This window comes from Suricata suricatta, chromosome 4, assembly GCF_006229205.1.
Source record: "Suricata suricatta isolate VVHF042 chromosome 4, meerkat_22Aug2017_6uvM2_HiC, whole genome shotgun sequence".
NCBI classification, from domain to species: domain Eukaryota; kingdom Metazoa; phylum Chordata; class Mammalia; order Carnivora; family Herpestidae; genus Suricata; species Suricata suricatta.
This window is the reverse complement of record NC_043703.1, coordinates 85,181,687-85,203,339: the sequence shown is the minus strand read 5'-3', so window position 1 is coordinate 85,203,339 and position 21,653 is coordinate 85,181,687. Positions and strand designations below refer to the sequence as shown.

Sequence of the window (21,653 nt, the reverse complement as noted above, 5' to 3'; positions counted from 1 at the left end):
AAATTAAATTAAATATTATCCTTATGTTTATCTTCTTCATGAGCTTAATAAAAGATTATTAGAGGAAACTTACCAAAGGTATGTGGGTAGCAAATGAAATTCATTTTAAAATTCATCTGTTCATGTTGTCTAGAGTTGCTGGCCAAATGGAGTACTTGACGAAGGTTCCATAATGAATGTGCAGTGAAGCGGGTAGCCTCGACTTCCTGGGTGATACATAGCCTCAGGCTGAGGAGAGGGGTCAGGATTGATACAGACACATCCTAAGTAATTTTTAGGGTCTGCTGAGGGTTAGTGAAGGGTGTATGGGGTTTGCAGTCAACCCCAAGCCTACAGCCAAGGAGAGTGAGAAAGGGGAGCACAGAAAGGGCTCGGCACAGCCTCCACAGGCCAGACCACTCCAGTCTACACCAGGACACTCCTAATCAAGAGCCATAAGTTCTATGAAACGAGAGCAACCAACTGAATGTGTCAATGATTATCACTGAACTGGGTTTTCTGTCTACCTAATTGGGTGAAACGGGAAGGAGTCACTTGGACAAGCAGTGCCCTATGTGCTGGAGTATTAGTGTTGGTGCTATCGTGCTTATCTGGCACATTTGTGGGACAGTGTGCGTGCTTGCACACGTATGTCCACGTGTACTTCTATAGAGCTTTGAGACTGACTGCGGAAGATCGCTCAGGGCCAGGTGAGTGGTGGCATGCGGCAGATGTAGTAGATTTCTGGGTGGGTCCTGATCATTATCGACTGCGCTGTCAGAGCGAAGTGCCATATCACAGTGAAACCTCATTATCGCTCCTGTGGTTTTACACACAATGAGGTAATTTGGGTTTGTTTTTATTCATAGGAACTCCCAGGAGTCAGAGAGAAATTTGAGAACTCTTTTTCTGTTGTTTGTTTTGATCAGCAGTGAATTTTATGTGACCCTTTAAGGGAGATGATCCCAGAAATGGGTCACAACTGGATCTTTTCACACTGATGTAAAATGAATACTCACAAATGGCATAAAAAATAAACCTCCTTAATTCTGACTGAACAATGGCATGACTGAAGGTAGCATCCTGGACTGGGCAGAAAGAGCACATGGAGGGGAAGAGCCAGTTATCCACTCATGTCGCTCGGAGAGAGATACGGATGGACAGCACTGACTGTCTTTCTAATATGGAAAGTGGGGATCACAGCCTGGTTAGGAAGGAAAAGTGGAATACTCAAACAGACAGGCTGTCGGAGACGTGTGGCAGACCAGGAGGAGGGTACACAAGGGCTGGACCAACCAGGTGGCTCCCGGGTTGTGGTGACGAAAGATAAAGGGTATTTGAGGCTAACAAATACCAGGAGACAAAAGTGATGGTATGAGAAGCAGCCTCCATGATGGTTTTGAAAAGAAATGGAAACCCACACAGGCTGTTTTGGGCACCTAGAGGTATTGAAGATGGGGGCTTTTTCAAATAAGGTGCACTGGTTTACCTCGGAAGGGTGTGTGTCTGTGTGTCTGTGTCTGTGTGTACGTGTGTGCATGAGTGGGAGTGAGCTTTTGGAATTTTGTGTGGAATCCATCAAAGGCCAGATTCAATCCCTGGAATCCTTTCTCCCACCATTAGAATCACAGTCTTTTCATTTCTATGGAGTCCTCTGCTCATAGTCAAGTGCCTCTGGAGACTGATACTTTAATCCTAAAGTCAGATAAAATTTTAAGGGGAAAGTCCACCAAGAAGAGAGGTGACGCAGGAGAGAGGGGTTTTTCAATGGAAGAGGGGAGGACGTGAAGATAGAGGACAAAAGCGCATGCAGATCATGTCTCAATCATGTCCTGGAATGACGAGCAGCAAGCTCAGCTTGGTAGAGGCTTCACAGGAATGGCCCAGAGCTTTTCAAATCCCTTCCTGTGTGGCAGGAGTGGCTCCCCCAACCAGGACGGGATGGCCTTGTGTGAGAACGCGGATGATCACGGCTTTGGGTCAGTTGGCCTCAACTTCACACCATCCTTTGAGCTCATCAAGCAAGGCAGCATCCCGCTGTCTCAGCACCCACAGTGTGGTGGTGGGGATGCGGGAGCATTCCTCCAGTCAGAACTTCCTGGGAGTTAGGAGTTGAGGACTGCAGAGGTAGAGAGCAGCATGGTCTGATAAGATGGAAATATGCATGTACTCTCTTCCTCGTAAGCGACGGGAGAGAAAGATCTGGAACTAGGTCTCTGTCCAGCTCAGTGGGGCTGAAGTAGGGGAAACAGTAGACACAACTGAGAATAAGATGATGCCAATGGGATTCTGAATCCTTTCCAAGGGCAAGGTGGCTCTATTATGTTCCATGGCCACTGACCTACTGTTTTTACCCTTTAGGACAGCCTGTCAACCCACCCACCGCTTCCCGCCCAGCCCTGACCAATCTTGTATGAGTGCATACCCAGAGGAGGGGCCAGACTCACTGCGACTGTGAAAGCATAGTGTTGGGCAGTGCAGTCCTTTCCTTAAGGGTGAAGCTCATGTGTGTTTGCATCCTGGCCCTGTTGCTACTTGAACTTTAGCTTTCTTATCACAAGTAAGGGAAAGAGCCATCTCCATTGTCCATACTCGGTACAATCCCTGGAGCTCAGTGAGTGCTGGTCTTGCTTCCACGCTACCACAGATGTAAGAGCGGGGGACTGCAAGAGCCTGTGGTGGGTACAGATGTGTCACACACACAGGACAATGTAACACACATCTGTTGCATTTAGTATGTGGAGCCATAGATCAAATGTGCAATTAATTTTTTTTAATATTTATTTATTTTTGAGAGACAGAGAGAGACAGGATGTGAACGGGGGAGGGACAGAGAGAGAGGGAGACAGAGAATCCAAAGCAGGCTCCAGGCTCTGAGCTGTCAGCACAGAGCCTGACATGGAGCTCGAATTCATGAACCATGAGATCATGACCTGAGCTGAAGTCGGACACTTACCTGACTAGGCCACCTAGGTGCCCCTCGAATGTGCAGTTTAAACAAGCATCAGGTTGGAAACATTTCCTTTCTTAGAAATTCCTTTTTAGTGACACCTGGGTGGTTCAGTCAGTTGAGCATCTGACTCTTGATTTCAGCTCAGATCGTAGTTTCACAGGTTTGTGAGTTCAAGCCCTGTACACAGGGCTCTGCACTGACAGCAAGGAGTCTGCTTGGGATTCTCTCTTTCTCTCTCTCTCTACCCCTCCCCTGCTCTTGCTCTGTCTCTCTCTCTCTCTTTCTCTCTCTCTCTCAAAATAAGTATACTTAAAAAAAGAAGGAGCTCCTTTTTAAAAACAGGGTTATAGTTGTTTCCTCTTCCAGATTACTAATTTCTAATCAGAAGGAACAATAACAGTAAAATCTATTCAAACTAACTTCTTCTGAGTAAGGCACATAAAGTGACGGTGAGGGCTGCCACTCCAGACTTGGGTTTACTCAACAGTAAGAGAAAAGGATTGGAAGAAGCTGCCCAGAGAAACATAAAACCCAATGCATATACACAGACTTCCAGAAAACAAGTTCAGGAGTTTGTTTGTGGACCTCATGAAATCAATGTCACTGTCCCATCCTGGGTTAAGAATCTTTGAACTTGTCCATCTTCAAAGCTCATTGAAGTTTTCAACATTTCTGTCCTGACGTCTATAATAGAGGACATACAATAGTGTGTGTGTGTAGGACCACGCAGGTGTGTGTGTGTGTGTGGGACCACACAGGTGTGTGTGTGGGGGACCACACAGGTGTGTGTGTGTGTGTGTGTGTGTGTGTGTGTGTGTGTGTGTGTGGGACCACGCAGGTGTGTTGGGGGGGGCACGCAGGTTCTTCTCCTTCACTGCCCCTTGCCCCTGTCTCATGACAGTTGTTACCTTTCTTGCAGCACAGGACCAAAACCAGATATGGTCTGGACATCAGCGAATAAGTCTATACAATAATAAGGAAAGAATTTCATTGGCTACTGAAAGCTGGTATTTGCAAAGTCTTTGTACTAACAAAATATATTTAAATCTTTATTTCATAGAAATGATACTCATAAATGGAAATTAAATGTCATTGGAAGAAGTAAACACAACTGTTATTCTGAAAAACTAATAATTAGTAAAACTGTAGAAGTTCAGAAATCTTTGCCTGTAGCCTGTAAACATGACTACTATCAACCATTGGTCAATAGAACAGCATTGTATAAGGTAATGCTCTTAAAACATTTTAACTTAAGATGTGAGGAAAGGGGCACCTGGGTGACTCAGTCAGTGAAGCATTGATTCTTGATTTTGGCTCAGGTCATGGCCTCATGGGTTCAAGCCACACAGAGGGCTCTGCACTACAGAGTGGTGGTAGTGCAGAGCCTGCTTGGGATTCTCTCTCTCTCTGCCCCTCCTGTGTGCTGCATTGTCTCTCTCTTCTCTCTCTCTCTCTCTCTCTCTCTCTCTCTCTCTCTCTCTCTCTCAAAATAAAGAAGTAAACTTAAAAATACAAGACTTGAGGAATCAAAAGGCAAAATTCCAAAATAAGGATCCGATGGCCGTGGAACATTTTGGTCACATCACATGGAGGCTGCATGGCCTGCCACCACACACGTAGCTTCATTGGCCTCTCTGAGCAGGGTTGCTAAAATGAGCCCCTGCCCCATTCAAACTGTACAGTAAATGATAACACTTCTTTCTTCCTTGCCCTTCCTTCATTGTCCTTCTCTTTTGGTAAATTGATTTTTAGGATTGCTAGCTTAAGGGTTTGCATTTTCTGCTGCCACATATATTTAAAATTTTAAATTCTAGGAGGGCCTAGGTACTCAGTAGGTTAAGCGTCTGAATTCGGCTCAGGTCATCATCTCACAGTTAGTGAGTTCAGGCCCCGTGTCAGGCTGTGTGCTGACAGCTCAGAGCCTGGAGCCTGCTTCAGATTCTGTGTCTTCCTCTCTCTCTGCCCCTCCCCTGCTTGTGCTCTGTCTCTCTGTCTCTCAAAAATAAATAAATATTAATTTTTTTAAATTTTAAATTCTATTGTATATACTTTTCCCCTTAAGCATATGAGTTCATTTTGTGAAATTAGAGGATGGAAAAATGAACAATGAAGTTAGCAGAGCTCACTTATAATCCCACAACCAGAGACTTTAGGGTTTGTGTGTGTATATGTGTGTGTGTGTAAACATCTACTTTTATTTTTTAAATGTTTATTTATTTATTATGAGAAAGAGAGAGTGGGGGAGGGGCAGAGAGAGAGAGGGAGGCAGAGAATCCCAAGCAGGTTCCACGCTGTCAGCGCAGAGCCCGACTCCTGGCTCGAACTCACAAACTGCGAGGTCACGCATGAGCTGAGGCTAAAATCAAGAGTCGGTGCTTAACTGACTGAGCCACCCAGGAGCCCCAAAATCTACTTTTAAAAAGTGGTATTTAAAAAACTTTTTAAAAATAAAAAGTGGTATTTTATGCCTGTATTTTTCCTTTATCCTCTAAAAATTATATTATGATTATTCCCCTACGTCCTTAAACATTCTGGGATTCCATTGTGCTTTATACTTGTATCTAATTAATCTCCTGGTATTGGACGTTTGTTAGTTTCCTACTTTCCACTATTGCTTATAAGGCTAAAATAAACATCATTCCTGTAAGTCTTAGGGTGTGTGTACTATCTTACTCCTTAACCACAGTCCTAAAAGTAGAACCATTGGATCAAAGGCCATAAGCACATTTACAGCTTTTGCTCCACATTCTCTGACTCCTCTCCGGGGAGCTCTGCTAGGTCAGAACCCTCTTTCAACCACCACTCCCACAGCAAGAAGTCATTCCTTTAGACATTTAGAATCTGACATTTAAAATTTCTATAATTTCTAGTAGTTTTTCCCCATTTCTTAATAATAAACATTTTTATATATTTATTGCATCTTAGTATTACTTCTTTTGTGGATTGCCTATGTTCTTCAGTTGGTATACCTTTAACTTGAATTGGAAGAGTTCATTTAGACAGTACTGTGGATATTACACATACATCAACATACAGGTTCCATATAAATGTACAGTTTACACATATATAATATACACACACATAATATACATACATGCAGACACATGACACAAATTATCTTATTTCTGTAGAAGAATAAATGTGACTCTGTCATGAGAGTTTTAATGGGCTGTATGGAGAATGATCCAGGCAGAAGCCCTTTGGAAAGTTGAAGCTACAGATGATTTCCTAGAAACTTTTGTTTTCATTTTACTTGACCACTGTTTACTTGTGAGTTTTCAAGAAGAGCTCTTATCCACATGCTTTCTAAATGTCTGAGTTTGTCCCGAGTTCACTTGATTCTATTTCCTGTCAAGTGTGCAAATGCTTGGCAATACATTTAAATTTGTGAGGTTCCTTGTACTAAGTTTCAAGAAATGTCAACATGTGGATATTTAAATGTAGAAAAGAGATCTATTGAGGAGGTTTTTAGCTAGATGATTAACGGCTTCAATATTCTCAGCCTATTGATCTCCTACCTGAGGGAAAGAGAGCAGGGAAGCTAAATCAGTAAGCAACGGATTTGAATAAAAATGAAGAGTCATTGCTATTTTAATGTCCTTTCGAAAAAACAGTTTGGGTTTATAAAACTTGACATACACAGAAACAATTTACTGAGTTGAGGGACACATGTGGGTTCTTCACAAGCCCTTTCCTAGCGACCTCTGGGCTGGGCCCAGGGGCTGTCGGCTTTGGCATGCTCGAGAGAGGTACGTGGGCTTATGTTCTTCTTGTTTGGTGTGTGCAGGTACAGCATCACATAGTCAAGTTTGGCAATTTAGTTCCTATTCTTCATATCTGGACCTTAGATTGCTTCAGAACCTCTTCTACAGGTGACCAATGGCTGGATTAAAGAAAGGAGCTTTTTTGCAATTATTCCCTGTGACCCATATGGAAATTTGTGTGTGCCTATGTGTTTGAATATTCTTGATACATTTTTGATCAGTCCACTGTCTTCTGGTGGAGCACATCAAGGCAATTGTGGTCAGCTAAGTACTCAGGTCTCTGAGTAATTCTGCTCCTACCTCCACTGCACTGCCCTAGTGTTCCCGAGTACATGGAATTAGATTGAAAGTGTTATAAAATAGAGTTGTGCAGAAAGTTTTCACCCAAGCAGGGATTGTTGTTGTTGTTGTTGTAGGGTTCAAAGTCTTTTTCTCTATCTCCTTCTTGTCTTCCATCCTTCCATCCCTCCCTCCCTCCATCCCCCCTCTCCTTTCTCTTTACCCCTGCCCTCATTGTGTGTAAAGGAGAGAGGTCAAAAGAAAATGATGGAAGAGCTATGGCTCCCCCTGTATTCTACTTCCCAGCATGTAGTAACAACAGTAATAACAGTAATGGGACTGCGCTTCATTGTTGCTGCACAGGCAGGGCCAAACCACTGGGACATCAACTCAGAAATTGCTACTTTTTATCCTGTTTCCCTCTTTCTATAATATAATATATTTTTTCTATAAAAATATTTGAAAATTTTGAATCAATGTAATATGATACTGCTTTTACCTAAAATACTTTAACTTGGTTTTTTTTTCTTCATTTTTTTTTTCAAAACAGAACTGTGTAAAGATAAAGGAGGGCAAAACCCCAGGTTTAAAGAAGAATGCAGAGTTTGCAGATCAGGGATATTACACCTGTGTGTTTTTCATCCCTCATAATGGAAGACTATTTAATGCCACCAAAACCATCAATGTCACCATCGTTGGAGGTAAGAGAAATTTTAGAATTGGAAAGAAACAAGTATGTCTTATAAAACAGAGTTTTCTTCCTTCTAACCCAGCACAGGAATCCAGGGGCAATTTGTCTGGAGTTGTGACCACATCACTAGCTCATATCGAAGGGTCAAATGATTTGGGCACCGTCCACCACACTGGAGAGACGGGTGATTGGTGGGGGGATAGTAAGTGACCTTTATATAGGAGAATGTCTCACTCTTATTTTGTATTTGAGTAATTTGTGGAATGTCTTGCTCAGTGTATGCTTTTACTCGACATATGTATTGAGGGTGCCTATATTCAATAAACTGTACCGAGCATCTGGAGGTAAGGGAAGCAGGGGAATAGGCAATGAGGTGACTTCTATACTATTCTCGAGGAATGTGATCATAGTCAGGAGAGGTGATAAGCCACAGAGAAGTACCTGGTGTATGAAACCGGCCACATCTGTGTGATGTTAGGGTGTGGAAGGAGCCCAGAGTCAGGTCAGTGAGGAGACCCTGAACTGAGTTTAGAAGTGGGACATGACGGATGGGGAGAAAGACACGCTGGGGACAGGGGACTCCGGGTTTCCAATGATATACTTCAGGTTTTAGTAGATGGCATACTGCCTTGAAGCTGTCCTGTCCTGAAGATATCCTTTTATCCACCTCGTCCCAGGGCTCCCCCTGACATTACCAAGGAAGCGGGGGAGATGGATCCAGAGGAAGATAAGCAATAGCAATTTTCAGCAAAACCACCTCTTGCCCCTTCATTTTTGAATCAGTTCCTGTTCCTCCATACTCAAAGCCTGAGAGTTCCTTCTTTCTCTGGAGGCATCCCAGGTCGTGCTGTCCACTTATATCAATTCCAGGCTCGCCCAGAGACTCTGAAGCCCAGAGGAACCAAATCTGACTCACAGGGGCTTTCACTTTGCAGGTTTCACCCTCTAGTTCTTACCCACACGCTCACCCCTCCCAGCTCAACCCTTCATTCTGCAGCATCACACTTTCTGAGAGAGCTTAGGTCGGTGACGGTGCTGCAGGAGAGCTCCTGAGTCACCTGTTCCTGCCTGTGCTCGGGCATCGAGTTTTCTGAGCACCGGAAAGCCCCAGGGAGGCTGCTCCGGACGTTATTTGTACATGCCCCAGGAGTGCCAGATGCACTAGAAGGGCGAGTGTAGGTCATGGAGAAAGTTGCCAGTGCTGATCAGAAGAATAACGAGAACTTGACAACATAGCAATTTCAATGTAGGACTGCAGGTGCCTCAGTGTTCCGTAGGTGTCAGCTGTCCTGGGCTGTATGAAAGCGTTCAGTGGGAGGCTGCCTGGGGGATTATTTACTTTCGAAGCGTTACTAGAGGGAGGCTGGGGCAGAGAGTATTATGTGCCACTGGTCAAGGTCAGGAGCCACTCCGGAGCAGAGGTAGAGCTGAGCCCACCCATGTGGACACCGTGCCAGGCCAGGACTAAGGTGAGGCAAGAGAGACATCGAGAGCACAGAACTGAAGGTGTGTTCCTCTCAGTCCCCTCAGGGGGAGGGTCGGCACCTGAGAGAGAGTGCCCGGCCTACGGCACAGATGGAGACCCTGTGCCCAATAAATCTATCATCGAGGAGTTGAGAAAGGCAGGCAGAAGGAATAAAGGCAGAGCAGAAAGGCCCTTCCCAGTGACTTTGCATCTAAATCCTACAGATGTGGTTGTGCCTCCTGGATGAACATTTTCCTCTGTCATATGGCAGCAGAACCTGAAGGAAACCAAATCTAGTGTGTTTCCTCCAGTTATATTAGCCTTGCGTTGATGGAAAGTGAAACGAACCATATTAGCTGCAACCAACAACCGCTACTTAATGAAAATATGACATAGGGATGACTAGTTACAATCTTTGTTATGTAGTATAAGCATATTACAACGAATACTTGTCTTAGAGAAGCTCAGTGCAATGCTGAAACATTTTTCTTTTCTTTTTTTCACTTTTAGATCGCAGTAAAATAATTCCTGTTCTTCTTGGACCAAAGCTTAACCGTGTGAAGGTGGAATTAGGTATACGTTGACAGCCATGTATTCCACATTTAGGAGTGGGGTGCATAATTGAGTCTTCCAAGGCTAAATGTGATTCAGGATTGATCAATATTGTGCATGCATCACACATGCCAGATTTAGTGAAGAAAGTTACTAAGGCAGAGAAAGTATGCCATTGTGTGAATGTTGCCATTTTTAGGCTGATGGAAATGAACAGTATGTTGAGAACATTATAGAACTGCCTGTGGTTTTTACATAGGGTTTCGGTTGCACCATTGTGGCTTTTCTCTAATAGTCTTTATGGTCATTTTTAAAGACAAAAACTCTGTGAAAGAACACTCTGGAGAAATGATTCAGATTTATCCTGTATTCTGAATATTTGACTGATGAATCAATGGACTTTGAATCACTGGACTTAATTGATCATCTAGACAAGTCTTGGTGAAATCAACATGTCCAGTTGAGTTAATTCCTTTCCTTAAGGAAAGGAAGGAAAAGAAGAAATTCACATATGCTAAATCATGTTTTGTATTAGATGATTCAAATATATTCTTTTATTAATGTTTATTTCTTTTGAGAGAGAGGCAGAAACAGAGAGAGAGAGAGAGAGAGAGAGAGAGAGAGAGAGAGAGAGATAGAGCCCGCACGCGCAAGAGTGAGCAGGGAGAGTCTGGAGAGAGAAGGAGACACAGAATCCGAAGCAGGCTCCAGGCTCTGGGCTTTCAGCACAGAGCTGACGTGGGGCTCAAACCCATGGATCGCGAGATCATGACCTGAGCTGAAGTCAGATGCTTAACCGACTGAGCTACCCAGGCTCTCCAAAATATATCCTTGAATTAAATCCTCCAGACAACCCCAAGGGGTATTATTCCTTGGAAGGGTTCAATAATTTGTCTAAAGTCAAAAGTGGTAATGCTGGGGTTCAAGTTTCTATTGACTGTTTCCTGAGCCTACACCTTTGGACCATCACTTGTCACAATAATTTGTGGGACCACAGAAGCTCAGAATAGCTTGGATATTTTGCCATTTGTATTTGTGGATTGACAGCTTTTTATTTTTATTGACTCCTGAACTTAGCTTTATTGTTTCTTTCTTCTCATTTTGGGCTTAATTTGCACCTCAGTTTTCATTTGTTGACATGGAGACATAAAGAATTGATTTCAATTATCCTCTCTTGTAGCACATGCGTTTTATGCCATAAAATTCTCTCTAAATGCTATGGTAGCTATTTTTAACAAATAGGGGTATGCCATGTTTTCATTACTATTGGGTTCAAACATTAAAAAGAAAAAACTTCCCTTGTGACGTCTTCTTTCATCTATGGATTATTTGTTCTTTTTAATTTCCAAATAGTTGGAGGATTTTCTATGTTTTGTGTTGTTGTTGTTGATACCCAGTTTTAGTTTCATTCTGGCCCAAGATTATACAGTGTATCATTTCAGTCTGATGAAATTTGCAGTAACTTGCTTAAGGAACAGAATGTGGTGTGTCTTGATGAATGTTTCCAGTGTGTTTGAAACAAATGTACATTGTGCAGGTTTCCGTTTTATCATTTTGTAAATATCAATATGGGAAGTTAGCTAATGGTATTGTTCGAATTGTGTATATTTCAACCAGTCTTTGATGTGTTTTACCTGTTAAAGAAAGAGATGTTAATATCTGCAACTCTGATGGTCAGTTTGTCTCTGTACCCTTTTGTTCAGTCAATCTTTGCTTTGTATATGCTGAGATTATCTTATGGGCACATACATACTGATGCCTGTTGAATTGATGCTTTATCATCGTAAAATTTCTCTCTTTATCTATCATGTTACTAATTTCCTGAGTGCCTACTTTCTCTAGTGAAAGACAGACATAACAGTTTTCTTTTGTTTGGGATTGTCTTGTTTTATCTTTTTTACATCTTTTTAACATTTCTTTGTAAATAAATTACACATATACTATATTTCACGTAAACTACATATATTTGGATGTTTTTTGAAATACATTCTGTATGGTGTTTAGTCCATTTACATTTAAAACAATTTTTTAAATGTTTATTTATTTTTGAGAGACAGAGAGAGGGGAAAGGCAGAGAGAGAGGGAGACACCGAATCTGAAGCAGGCTCCAGGCTCTGAGCTGTCAGCACAGAGCCCGACGCGGGGCTCAAGCCCACGAACTGCCAGATCATGCCCTGAGCCATGTGCCTGAGCGACTGAGCCATCCCAGCGCCCCTTAGCCCGTATACTGTAATGATGGTGGTGGTGGGAAGCGTCTGATCTTGCCACTTGTTTGTTAGTTGCCATATGGTTTATTTGTTCCAGTTATTTCTCCCTTCCTTTTAGATTCACAAAGTAACTTTTCTTTCTTTTATTTAATATGCTTTGTTTTCTTTCTAGTTATAGTTTTTTGGAGCCTTCATTAAGTCATTCTAGAGATTATAATATGTATCCATGTCTTACTACAGTAAGTCAAAGGTACCTCTCAGGACATTTATAACTTCACATGACAGAACCGTGCCATTTGTCTTCTTACCTCACTTACTGCTATTATTTTATGTATTTCTCTACTGCATATGTGATAAAACTCACAATATATAGGCACTGTTGTTTTTAAATAACCAAAATTCGTTTATATTTACTGAGCTATTTGTATTTTTCTGTGCTCTTTGTTTGTTCACATAGTGCCTTGTTTTCATCTGGAATCATTTTCTGTGAGTCTGAAACCTTTCCTTTGGGATTTCTGGCAGTGCGGTTATGGGGGGAGGGGGCATGCAGGGACTTCAGTCGTTATTTGTTGGACACCTTCTCCCCAAAGTGGGACTTTCTCTCCTAAGAACCAAGAGACTGTAGAAGAGACAGCTTAGCCTTTGCGGTCTCCTGTGTTGCCCAAGCCCTCAGCAATAATTCTGCAAGCCCGAGTGGCTGAGAGAATTTCCCAGGGCGCTCTTTTCTCTAGGAGCCTTCCCTTGTGCTGTACAAACCCAAACTAATTTCTCTGAAGAATAAGATGGCTGGCTATCTGAGCTCCCCTGGAAGGCTTCTTCCCGACTGCATTTCCAGCTCAACTATTTCTCTTTGTTTTCCCTGCACTTTGATGTCTTTCTTTGTTCGCTAATTTAATCTTTTTGTGATTTAGCCATTTTTTTTTTCTAGAAGTTGCCACGGGAGTGTTGGCCCTACCTACTAAATTATATGTTGAAAAGAAGGTCCACTGGCCACTCTAAGTTTTAGTAATTTATTTGAACATAAACATTTGAAGAGAAACCAATTCATATACTGTTGATGACTTAAAATTCCTGCCTAATTTCTCTGCTTTATACATATTTAAAATTTTTTAATTTAAAATTAATATCAAAAAATTTTTAAAGGCCTATCTCTTTCTTTCTGGAATGTAGCACTACATTAGCTTTAAGTATTAGGTTAACATACATTGATTATATTAATTTTAAACCTTTGGGAAATCTATCTCTAATATCAGAACATTCGTTGTCAACTTTTACATAGGAAAAGATGTAGAACTCAATTGCTCTGCTTTGGCGAATGAAAGGGATCTTATTTATTGGAACTTGTGGGACGAAAATGGAAAGGAGCCCAATGTACATGAGGAGAAGGTAACAAAAATTAGGTATGTATATGTGATATATTATGTATCATGATATATGCAAGTCACATTGTGTCATAGATCCATGATTTAAAAAACACCAGAGTCCTGAATGGCCGACTGGGTGTTTGAGATAAATTTAAATTTTAATTTATAATTTACATATTGTATAGTGATAATTACCATTCTCTAGGCTGATGGATTATGCAGAAATCTGTTGTCAAGATCGAAACTAGATACAGAAGGGCAGTGAGGTTTTTTAGCATCACCTTACAAAAGATAGCTTTTGGTCATTCAGGATCTGATGGGGAGGGGGATTTTACTTAAGCATCTTATAAAAGAAGGATTACATAGGCCGCAGTTGTTTTGGCTTTTGAAAATTGTGCTATGTTCCTAATTTTCACTAATGTGCCTGGAAAAAGACCAGGTCTGGAGACTGAGATATGCGTAAGTTAATTTGGCCGCCTTGTGTGCGGGAGGCACGCCTCCCCGCGAAGGCCACATGTCCCTGCCAGGTCGGGTGGCAGTCGGAAGGGTGCAGAGTGTCTTTCCTTGCAAGTGTCTTTCCTGGTGCAGCCATGGCCAAAGGCAGCCCGTCTACTAAGGCATCTCCAGATCTACATCCTGTACTTTCCTGACACATGCATACCTTCTTTTCTTCTGATTGTCCAAAAATAATTCATTATCAGAAACTGCAGAAATCCTGAAAATTACAAAGAAGTCAATAGTCATTTGAAGACAGTTCTGAGTGTGGGGGGAATTGCTTTGATAAGTATGAGCTGCACTGACAGAGACATTGCCTCCTGTGCTTTAGAGACAGCTTGTCGCTTCTTTTTAGAACATTCTTTCCAGTGATTATCTTTCTTAAAAGTAAGCATAAAGGAACTTTTTCAAGCATGGACACGTCTCCAAAGATTGTCAGTTGTAGACCGTCTCACGGAAATACTGATTTACCAGTTGCCAGCCCTGTGACATTCGCCGTTGGCAGACTGATACTGTACATAGTAATTATTGCAGCAATTTTGCTATCTAGAGTTTGTTCATGGAAATTAGAAATGCAATAAGAACATGTAAAAAAATTTCAAAACCTAAGAGGGCATTGGTTAGATATAAATATCTAGGAGGCAGCTTTGGGGCAAAATGTTCCAAATTACATGTGTATTAATACTTATGTAGCCTGTGTTCTTCCATAGGAGGGAATGGTCACACTTACTAACAGAATGTACATGCTAAGCCTGTGGTCATTTGAGTGGTTTTGAATGACTTTGGGTGATTACTCTCATTAGGAAGGTACTGATCTACTCAGGTTTTAGTGAGTAGGGATCTCAAGGTGTCTGCTACTTTAGCTGCACTTGTGAGGATTTTTTTCTGCTCTTTACACTTAAAAAAATTCTTTGACGTCATGCCAACCACTCTTGATTCTTGTTAACACTTATCTGCAAGCTCCTTATGGTGCAGGGTCTGGCCCCTTGCCTTGTAGCAGGCTCGTGACCGGTGGCTCCGCTGAATTGCAGGGCTGTCTGGCCTCTGTGTCTTATCCTTAGCATTGCACCTTCCCTGGGGTTCTGCACTTCCCCCTTCTAGTGATCAATGGCTGATCTTTGAAGGGATAGAGGACCAACTCACGAAACTATCTGCAATGGCGCTTGAGCTAAGCTAAGAGACTAGGGTGGTCTTTCTTTACAGCTAAGTGCATGTGCATTTTCTGTCATTTGCCTTGGCTTCTCACTGGTCTTTTATGCCTTACTTCGGGATCTTTCATTGATGTGAGATACTTGCTATTTCTGGAATGGCGACTTCTTCACAGAATTATGTTCTGAGATGTCTTTGACATGGGTTGGAGGCTGCACAGGTACTGTGTCCCAAGTACAGAGACACCTGCTGCTAGGGGCGTGGCAGATGAGCGAGCACACCCACGGAGTGCTGACTGACATGGCGCTTTCACAGCCTGCTGTTGGCGGGAAGCAGATGTCACAAGCAGTTGCCTTGCATCAACGACAGGACAACTCGAATCTTTTAAGAAGAGAAAGACAGCTTGCTGCTAATGGTTGTCTATGTCATTTTCTGACACTCACTGAACAGCTTAATTGGTATTTCTCCTACACCTGCAGGTGCATCTGACAAGAGTGTCATTCTTAAGTTTGTTTTTGATGCCTAACAAAAGAAAAGTGATCTTCAGGATTGCATGGATAAGCTTGATGGGCACCTGTATCTCTGCTGAACGATTTGCATCTTCGTCACAATCGGCGGAGACCTCCCCATGGGAGGAACGCTGAGTCGCTGGGAGAGGAGAAATAGAGGGAAATAACTGATAGAGAATTTTTTCTTGTGTTTCCAACTTAGCATCATTACCTTCCAGACATTTTCATTCTGGGCAGTTCACAGGATCATCCCCAGGTGGTCCCAGGAGGGCAGTTTCGGTCCACCCTGGTGCTTCCCGGAGGAGCAGAGGTCCATGGTGACCCATACTCTGAGAACCCACCAGAAATGGAAGGTTCCATGCAGCCGAACAGAGCCACTGCCTTGGTGGATTTGCACATGTGAATTCCTCTCTCATGGGTAACGTTGCTGGCAATGAACAAAGCCTGTCACTGAATTATTTCCTCTTTTACAGGACTCCAGAAGGCAAATTGTATGTGTCAAGAATGTTGGGAATTAAGAATATTAATGAGAAAAATCTAAAATTTTCGTATAATTGCACTGTGGTCAGCGAGGGAGGCACAGACACCATAAACTTTGTCTTGTTGAAAAAAGGTATGAGAAAGTTTTATTTTGGACATTTGAGGCAGCTTAGAAAGTTGCCACTGAGGGACCCCTCAAAGCTCACCACTCCCCTCATTTTACACCCCAGGAAGCAGACTCCCAAGAGGTGAAATCGTCCACCTTGTGTCACAGGCATTCAGGCTAAACGGGAGCTCAGTCCTGTGCTGGAGCCCCCTGTGCATTGATTTCATGCAGAAAGTGAAAACACAAACTCTAATCCTTTGCTCCCTATAATATTGCAGAGTCCCAGATAGGCACCAGGGGCCCGAGAGAGCGGAGCAGATGCAGCCTGGAGACAGACATGTAGCTGAATGTCATGGGGAAGGCAGCCAGGGCGGCTCGTACACACCCATAACGACGGGAGGCATGCTTGCAGCTCAGTGTAGGGTGAGGCCAATGATACTAGTTATACTGCAGTTTCCAGCCTACCTTAGCTGGACACTGAGCACAGGGGGCCCTTGCGTGTGGTCATTCATTCAACCAAGATTGGCCGAGGCTTCACCTCCTGGGGCCAGTCCTTGGATCTGGCAGCTGGACAGTTGATGGCTCAGATCAGTGGACTCCTAAAATTTTCTACTGCCTACCTGATGGAACATTCCAGAGTTACCCCTCTCCATCCTGTACCAATACAATACAACCCAGAGCCCCCTAGCTGCTCAGAAATGGGTTCATATTATGGACAAAGACGCTAAGAGTGAAGGAATCAGTGACTTTCCCTAGAACACAGGCTCAGTGATAGAGCTAGGCTGGAACCCCTCACAAGTTTGGCTGAGCACTTGCTCTCTCAAGACTGTATACTTCCACTGATGTTCTCAACATACCAGCTGCAATGTATGTTTGGGTCCCTGTGCATTTCACACTAGTATCTTGTCATCCTTTCCTTCCCCAAGTAGGGATAGGCTCTATCACATGCTTTCACTTCAGGTCTCTGAATATCCTTTTACACATTTTTATTCTTTCAAAATTGGAGTAGAAAGGTCAGTACTCCAGATTAAGGCAGGAATGTGGACTAAGTTAACGGAACGAGTCAAATAGACTACTGGGATTAGTGCTAAATATAAAAACTGACAATTCTGAGGTGTGATGGTGGGGGCCACTGGTAAATCATCTTTCATTAATGGTTTCCATTTTCTTTTCCTCTCTAGAAGATATGGATGACATTCCAGGCCACATCTTCACCAGAGGAATGATTGTGGCTGTTTCAGTCTTGGTGGTAGTTGTGTGCCTAGTGATAATGGGTGTCATTTATAGAGTTGACTTGGTTCTATTTTACAGACATTTCATGAGAAAAGATGAAACACTAACAGGTAATGAATATCATAATGCTGGGATTTCTTATCTTCATGCTTCATTAAGAAACAAATAAAGAGGGGGCCTGGGTGGCTCAGTCAGTTAAGCGTCTGACTTTGGCTCAGGTCATGATCTCACAGTTCATGGGTTTGAGCCGAACGTCGGGCTCTGTGCTAATAGCTCAGAGCCTGGAGCCTGCTTCGGAGTCTGTGCTCTCTCTCTTTCTCTCTGCCCCTTCTTGACTCATGCTCTGTCTCTCTTTCAAAAACTAATAAACATTAAAAATGTTTTAAAAAAGAAACCAAATAAAGAAACATTAATCTTCATTTTATTTTGATTACACTGTAGTCTTCAGGGGTAGTAGAGGTTTTCCATTGGAAAAAAATTGCTTTGAACATAGCATCCCTCATAAATATTGTCTTGCATCACCTTTTTTTGTGCTTGCTCATATGTGGCCAAAAATTGTTCTCTAATTGTTTTATGTGTGTATGTCACATCCTCCTTCATGGCCTGTGAGAGGCTTGTGCCCACAAGCTGTCATTATTCACACACAACCTGGGCATCTTATACAATGTGCACATTCAATAAACCTTAGTTAAGTGGAATTGAATTGTATTATGTTCATTATTTTAACCTGACAAAGGAGCTGCCTAATGTATCTACAAGAGCCCTGGACTAGAAGGCAAATGACCTGGGTTCTCGTTTCCTAGATCTGCCAGTTTTTATCTATGGTCGTTTCTGTCTGGCGAATCAGCGTCTCAGTTTCTCTGCTTTTAAAGGTGATTTAAAGAAGTGCTCAAGTTTCAAGATAGTTACTGAATTATGTATACTTTAATAAAAAAATGGTTACTGAATTAAAAAAAATCGCTCTAACCCAATGCACTTGCTTGTGTGTGTGTGTAGGACACACATAGTTCAAAACACAAAAAGTCTAAGAAATGGTACAGTGGAGTATCTCCCTGTGATCCTATCCTATGTCTGTTTTTCCCACTTCATCCACCATTGATGGTAGAGCAGAACAAATAAGAATATAGAATCAACTTCCACTCCTATTTTAAAAACAAATGTTGGCATGTTATGTACACTATTTTGAACTTGGCTTTAATATGCCTCAGATGCACGTCTATAGTACTTTGTAAGGTCTCATTTGTTAGCCTTGCACAGTGTTTTATTTCTGCAGATGTCTTACAGTCTGTCTATTTGGTCATCTTGTGGGTTGTTCACAATTTGCTATTACAGAAATGATGTGACGGGTAGCTTTGCACAGTCATTGGTTCAGCCGTGTGCAGTATAACTGAAGGAAAAATTCTCCAAAGTGGAAGAGCTGGCAGTACAGGGGTAGAGCAGCCGTGACTTCGACAGATGCTGCCAGCGTGCCCTCCGTGCTGTCATCCTGCTCCCACCTTCAAAGGATGGGGCCACTCTTTTCCCATGGCCTTACCCAAAACCTTTCGGATATGTGCCAGTCTAGTAGGTAAACAGTTGTATCTCCATGTAGCTTTCATTTGCCACGGCACTTACTGTGCCAGAGTCACTTTTGATTTGTGTAAGACTCATTTGTATTTCCTTTCTCCAAGTACTCGTTCATACCTTTGCCCTTTTTCTATTGGGTTGTTGCCCTTCCCTTTCTTGTTTATGTCTAGGAGCTATTTCTATTTTAAGGACGCAGCCTGTTGTCTATAATATGAAATGAAAATATTGTTTCCGGTTGTAATTTGTCTTTTGACTTTGCTTATACCAGTGTGATATGTGGGAGATTTTTATAATTATACTTGAAGTACACTTGATATATTGTTCTATTAGTTTCAGTTCTATGTTTTTATTATTATGGATTTTTAAAATCTAGATTTGTGGTCAGAATTATGAAGACCCTCCTAACCTCATTATGAAAGATGTCTTATATTTTTCAGATTTGCAAGTTTTAATTAATAATATAAAATTAGGGGCACCTGGGTGGCTCAGTCAGTTAAGCATCCTACTCTTGATCTCAGCTCAGGTTGTGATCTCACAGTTTGTGAGATGGAGCCCAGTGTTGGGCTCTGCCCTGACAGTAGAGCCATCTTGAGGCTCTCTCTCTTTCTCTCTCTCTCAAAAAAAAAAAAAACTTTAAAAATAATATAAAATTAACAAAGCTAATTAATCTAGCTTTGAACCTGTGTGTGTGTGTGTGTATGTGTGTGTGTGCTGTGCGCATGCGTGCAATTTTGGGGATGGAGAGAAATGCTACAAGCAACTGAGAGGTCTCTTGTTGGCCCTTCATGAACAGGTCTCCACTTGCAGTAACCAGAATGTCTCTCAAAATGAGCATTCACTGATATCTCTCTTTCTGATCTTCAGAATATTTTCCCCTCTTTGTTGTGTTTGACCCAGTTCACAATTTTCTCAGTTCACACTTCCTACCTCCCAGGCGGCAGTGCGTGGAAATGTTTACAGATGTGCTCTGCATCTGCTGTACTTAAAAGTGTGGTCCGTGACAGACATCAGCTGTGGAAAAGGCAGAAATAGAGACAGACATGCAAAAATTAAAATGTTTAGAGCAGACTGATATCACTGCAATATCCAGGAATGTTTTCAGTATTGGTTTATGAAGGACTGGAAATGAAACCAATCAGCCCACACCAGTCAAATTAAATGAAAACCTTGTCATTCACTGAACACAGTTTGAGAAGCACTGACCGGATTCATGAAAGTCCCAAATGCCCATTCACATGAGGGCTTTGTTTATACAGAACCCAAAATAATTATTATTAGCTTACAAATACCTTACCTTAAGCACTTTTTACTTTGTTATGGAAGCCAGCAAGCCATTCATTACCTGGGTTTAAAATCAGTTATAATGTAAATTACAAGATTTGCTAAACCAAGAAGAGAATGGCTTGAAATAAAGCATTTGAAAATTAATAGTTGAAAAACTAATTTTTCATGGGTATGAGTAAAGCTGTATTACTTGTTTATTACAGTATAAAGTTGACTGTTTTGTCTTCTTGGCTTATTGCAATTAATTACATCATGATTACAAAAAAACATGTACCTTTTAAAAAAGTGTCCTTATGTATTTCTTACTCCTTGGTGCCTGTTCTAATCATTGACAGAATGACTACTAATGGGAGCGCTAGCTCTTACACTAAGAAATAACGGTATTTCACAACTATCTAACAGACTTACGTGGGAGACCCACTTAGTGATTAAAGTAGGAATTGGCTCTTTTTTCCATACCCAGCTTTTCCGACCTTTGATATGCATGTTAATTTTACAGTTTTCCCCAAAACCTCCTTTCTTTTAAAATGTTTTTAAAGTTTATTTATTTATTTTGAGAGAAAGAGGGCTAGCGGGGCAGGGACAGAGAGGAGGAGAGAGATAATCCAAAGTGTTATCAGCACAGAGCCCGATGCGGGGCTCAAACTCACGCACCGAACCGTGAGATCATGATTGGAGCCAGCCAGACGCCTAACCCACTGAGCCAGCCAGGTGCCCCTGTCCTTTCTTTTGTATGCATGCAAATTTCCAAACCAGTTGCTTTAAATCAACAGAAGGCTCTGACTTGAACTGCTGAACCTGAATGCTGTAGGTAGAATTGAAGAAGCTTTGCCAGAAATGAGAAAGTGTTGTTTTCTGAGCCATTGAGTATACTGGGCTGAATTGTTGAGCATGCATGATGTGACACCACAAAGAACGCGGACCTGGAATGGTTTCATCCTATTAGGTTTTAATAAAGGGCCCAATAATATTTAGCTTTCAGTTCAGTAGCAAATTCATAATCCCAATAATATAGGCAAGCATACATCTAACTCCTATGCCATCTAACAAATCATCATGCGGTAGGGCTGGACCACTTCCTTCCCACTTTCTCTTCTTCTTCTACCAATCCCAGTTAGCAACAATTGTATCCATTGGCTCAAAATTTTACCTGGCTCAGAATTTCCTTTTCTCAGAAAGCATGTCCCCTGGAGATCACTCCATAGCATCTGACTGCTTTGATTCTGTTTGTTTTGCTTGTTTTATTACACTGTCTGCCAATGTGTTCTTTGTAAACTTTTTTCAGGTTGTTGCATTTGTCTGCTTTGTCTTCACAAATAGGTTGGATGAAGGTACAGGAGACAGAGATCTTTGTAATTTTGTAGTTACCCAATTAGTACAATGGTCTTTGTTACTTAGGTAACACTTCCATCTTGGCTTTGTTTCCTTAGCCTCCTGAATGTGCTTCATTATCAGGAATTAAGTAGGAGCAAATGTTCTTATCAGTGAAAATCTTTCAACAGACTGGAAGTTTTTATATTGCCATCTAGTACCATATATTATTAAATATCACAGCATGTGTTCCCATAGCGTAGGGT

At 41.9% G+C, this 21,653-nt stretch overlaps 1 protein-coding gene across 6 annotated transcripts in view; it reads left to right on the top strand.

Moving 5' to 3' along the window:
* The window catches only part of IL18R1 (interleukin 18 receptor 1), a 34,948-nt gene that overhangs the window by 8,277 nt on the left and 5,018 nt on the right, over nucleotides 1-21,653 (top strand). For 4 of the 6 annotated variants that reach the window (XM_029937112.1, XM_029937109.1, XM_029937113.1 and 1 more), the window contains 6 exons: nucleotides 3,993-4,158; nucleotides 7,526-7,676; nucleotides 9,642-9,704; nucleotides 13,170-13,290; nucleotides 15,881-16,020; nucleotides 17,175-17,336. In XM_029937112.1, the coding sequence (XP_029792972.1) occupies nucleotides 3,993-4,158; nucleotides 7,526-7,676; nucleotides 9,642-9,704; nucleotides 13,170-13,290; nucleotides 15,881-16,020; nucleotides 17,175-17,336 (803 nt within the window). The remainder of the gene's footprint in view (nucleotides 1-3,992; nucleotides 4,159-7,525; nucleotides 7,677-9,641; nucleotides 9,705-13,169; nucleotides 13,291-15,880; nucleotides 16,021-17,174; nucleotides 17,337-21,653) is intronic. The other 2 variants (XM_029937110.1, XM_029937111.1) reach the window with 2 other exon arrangements.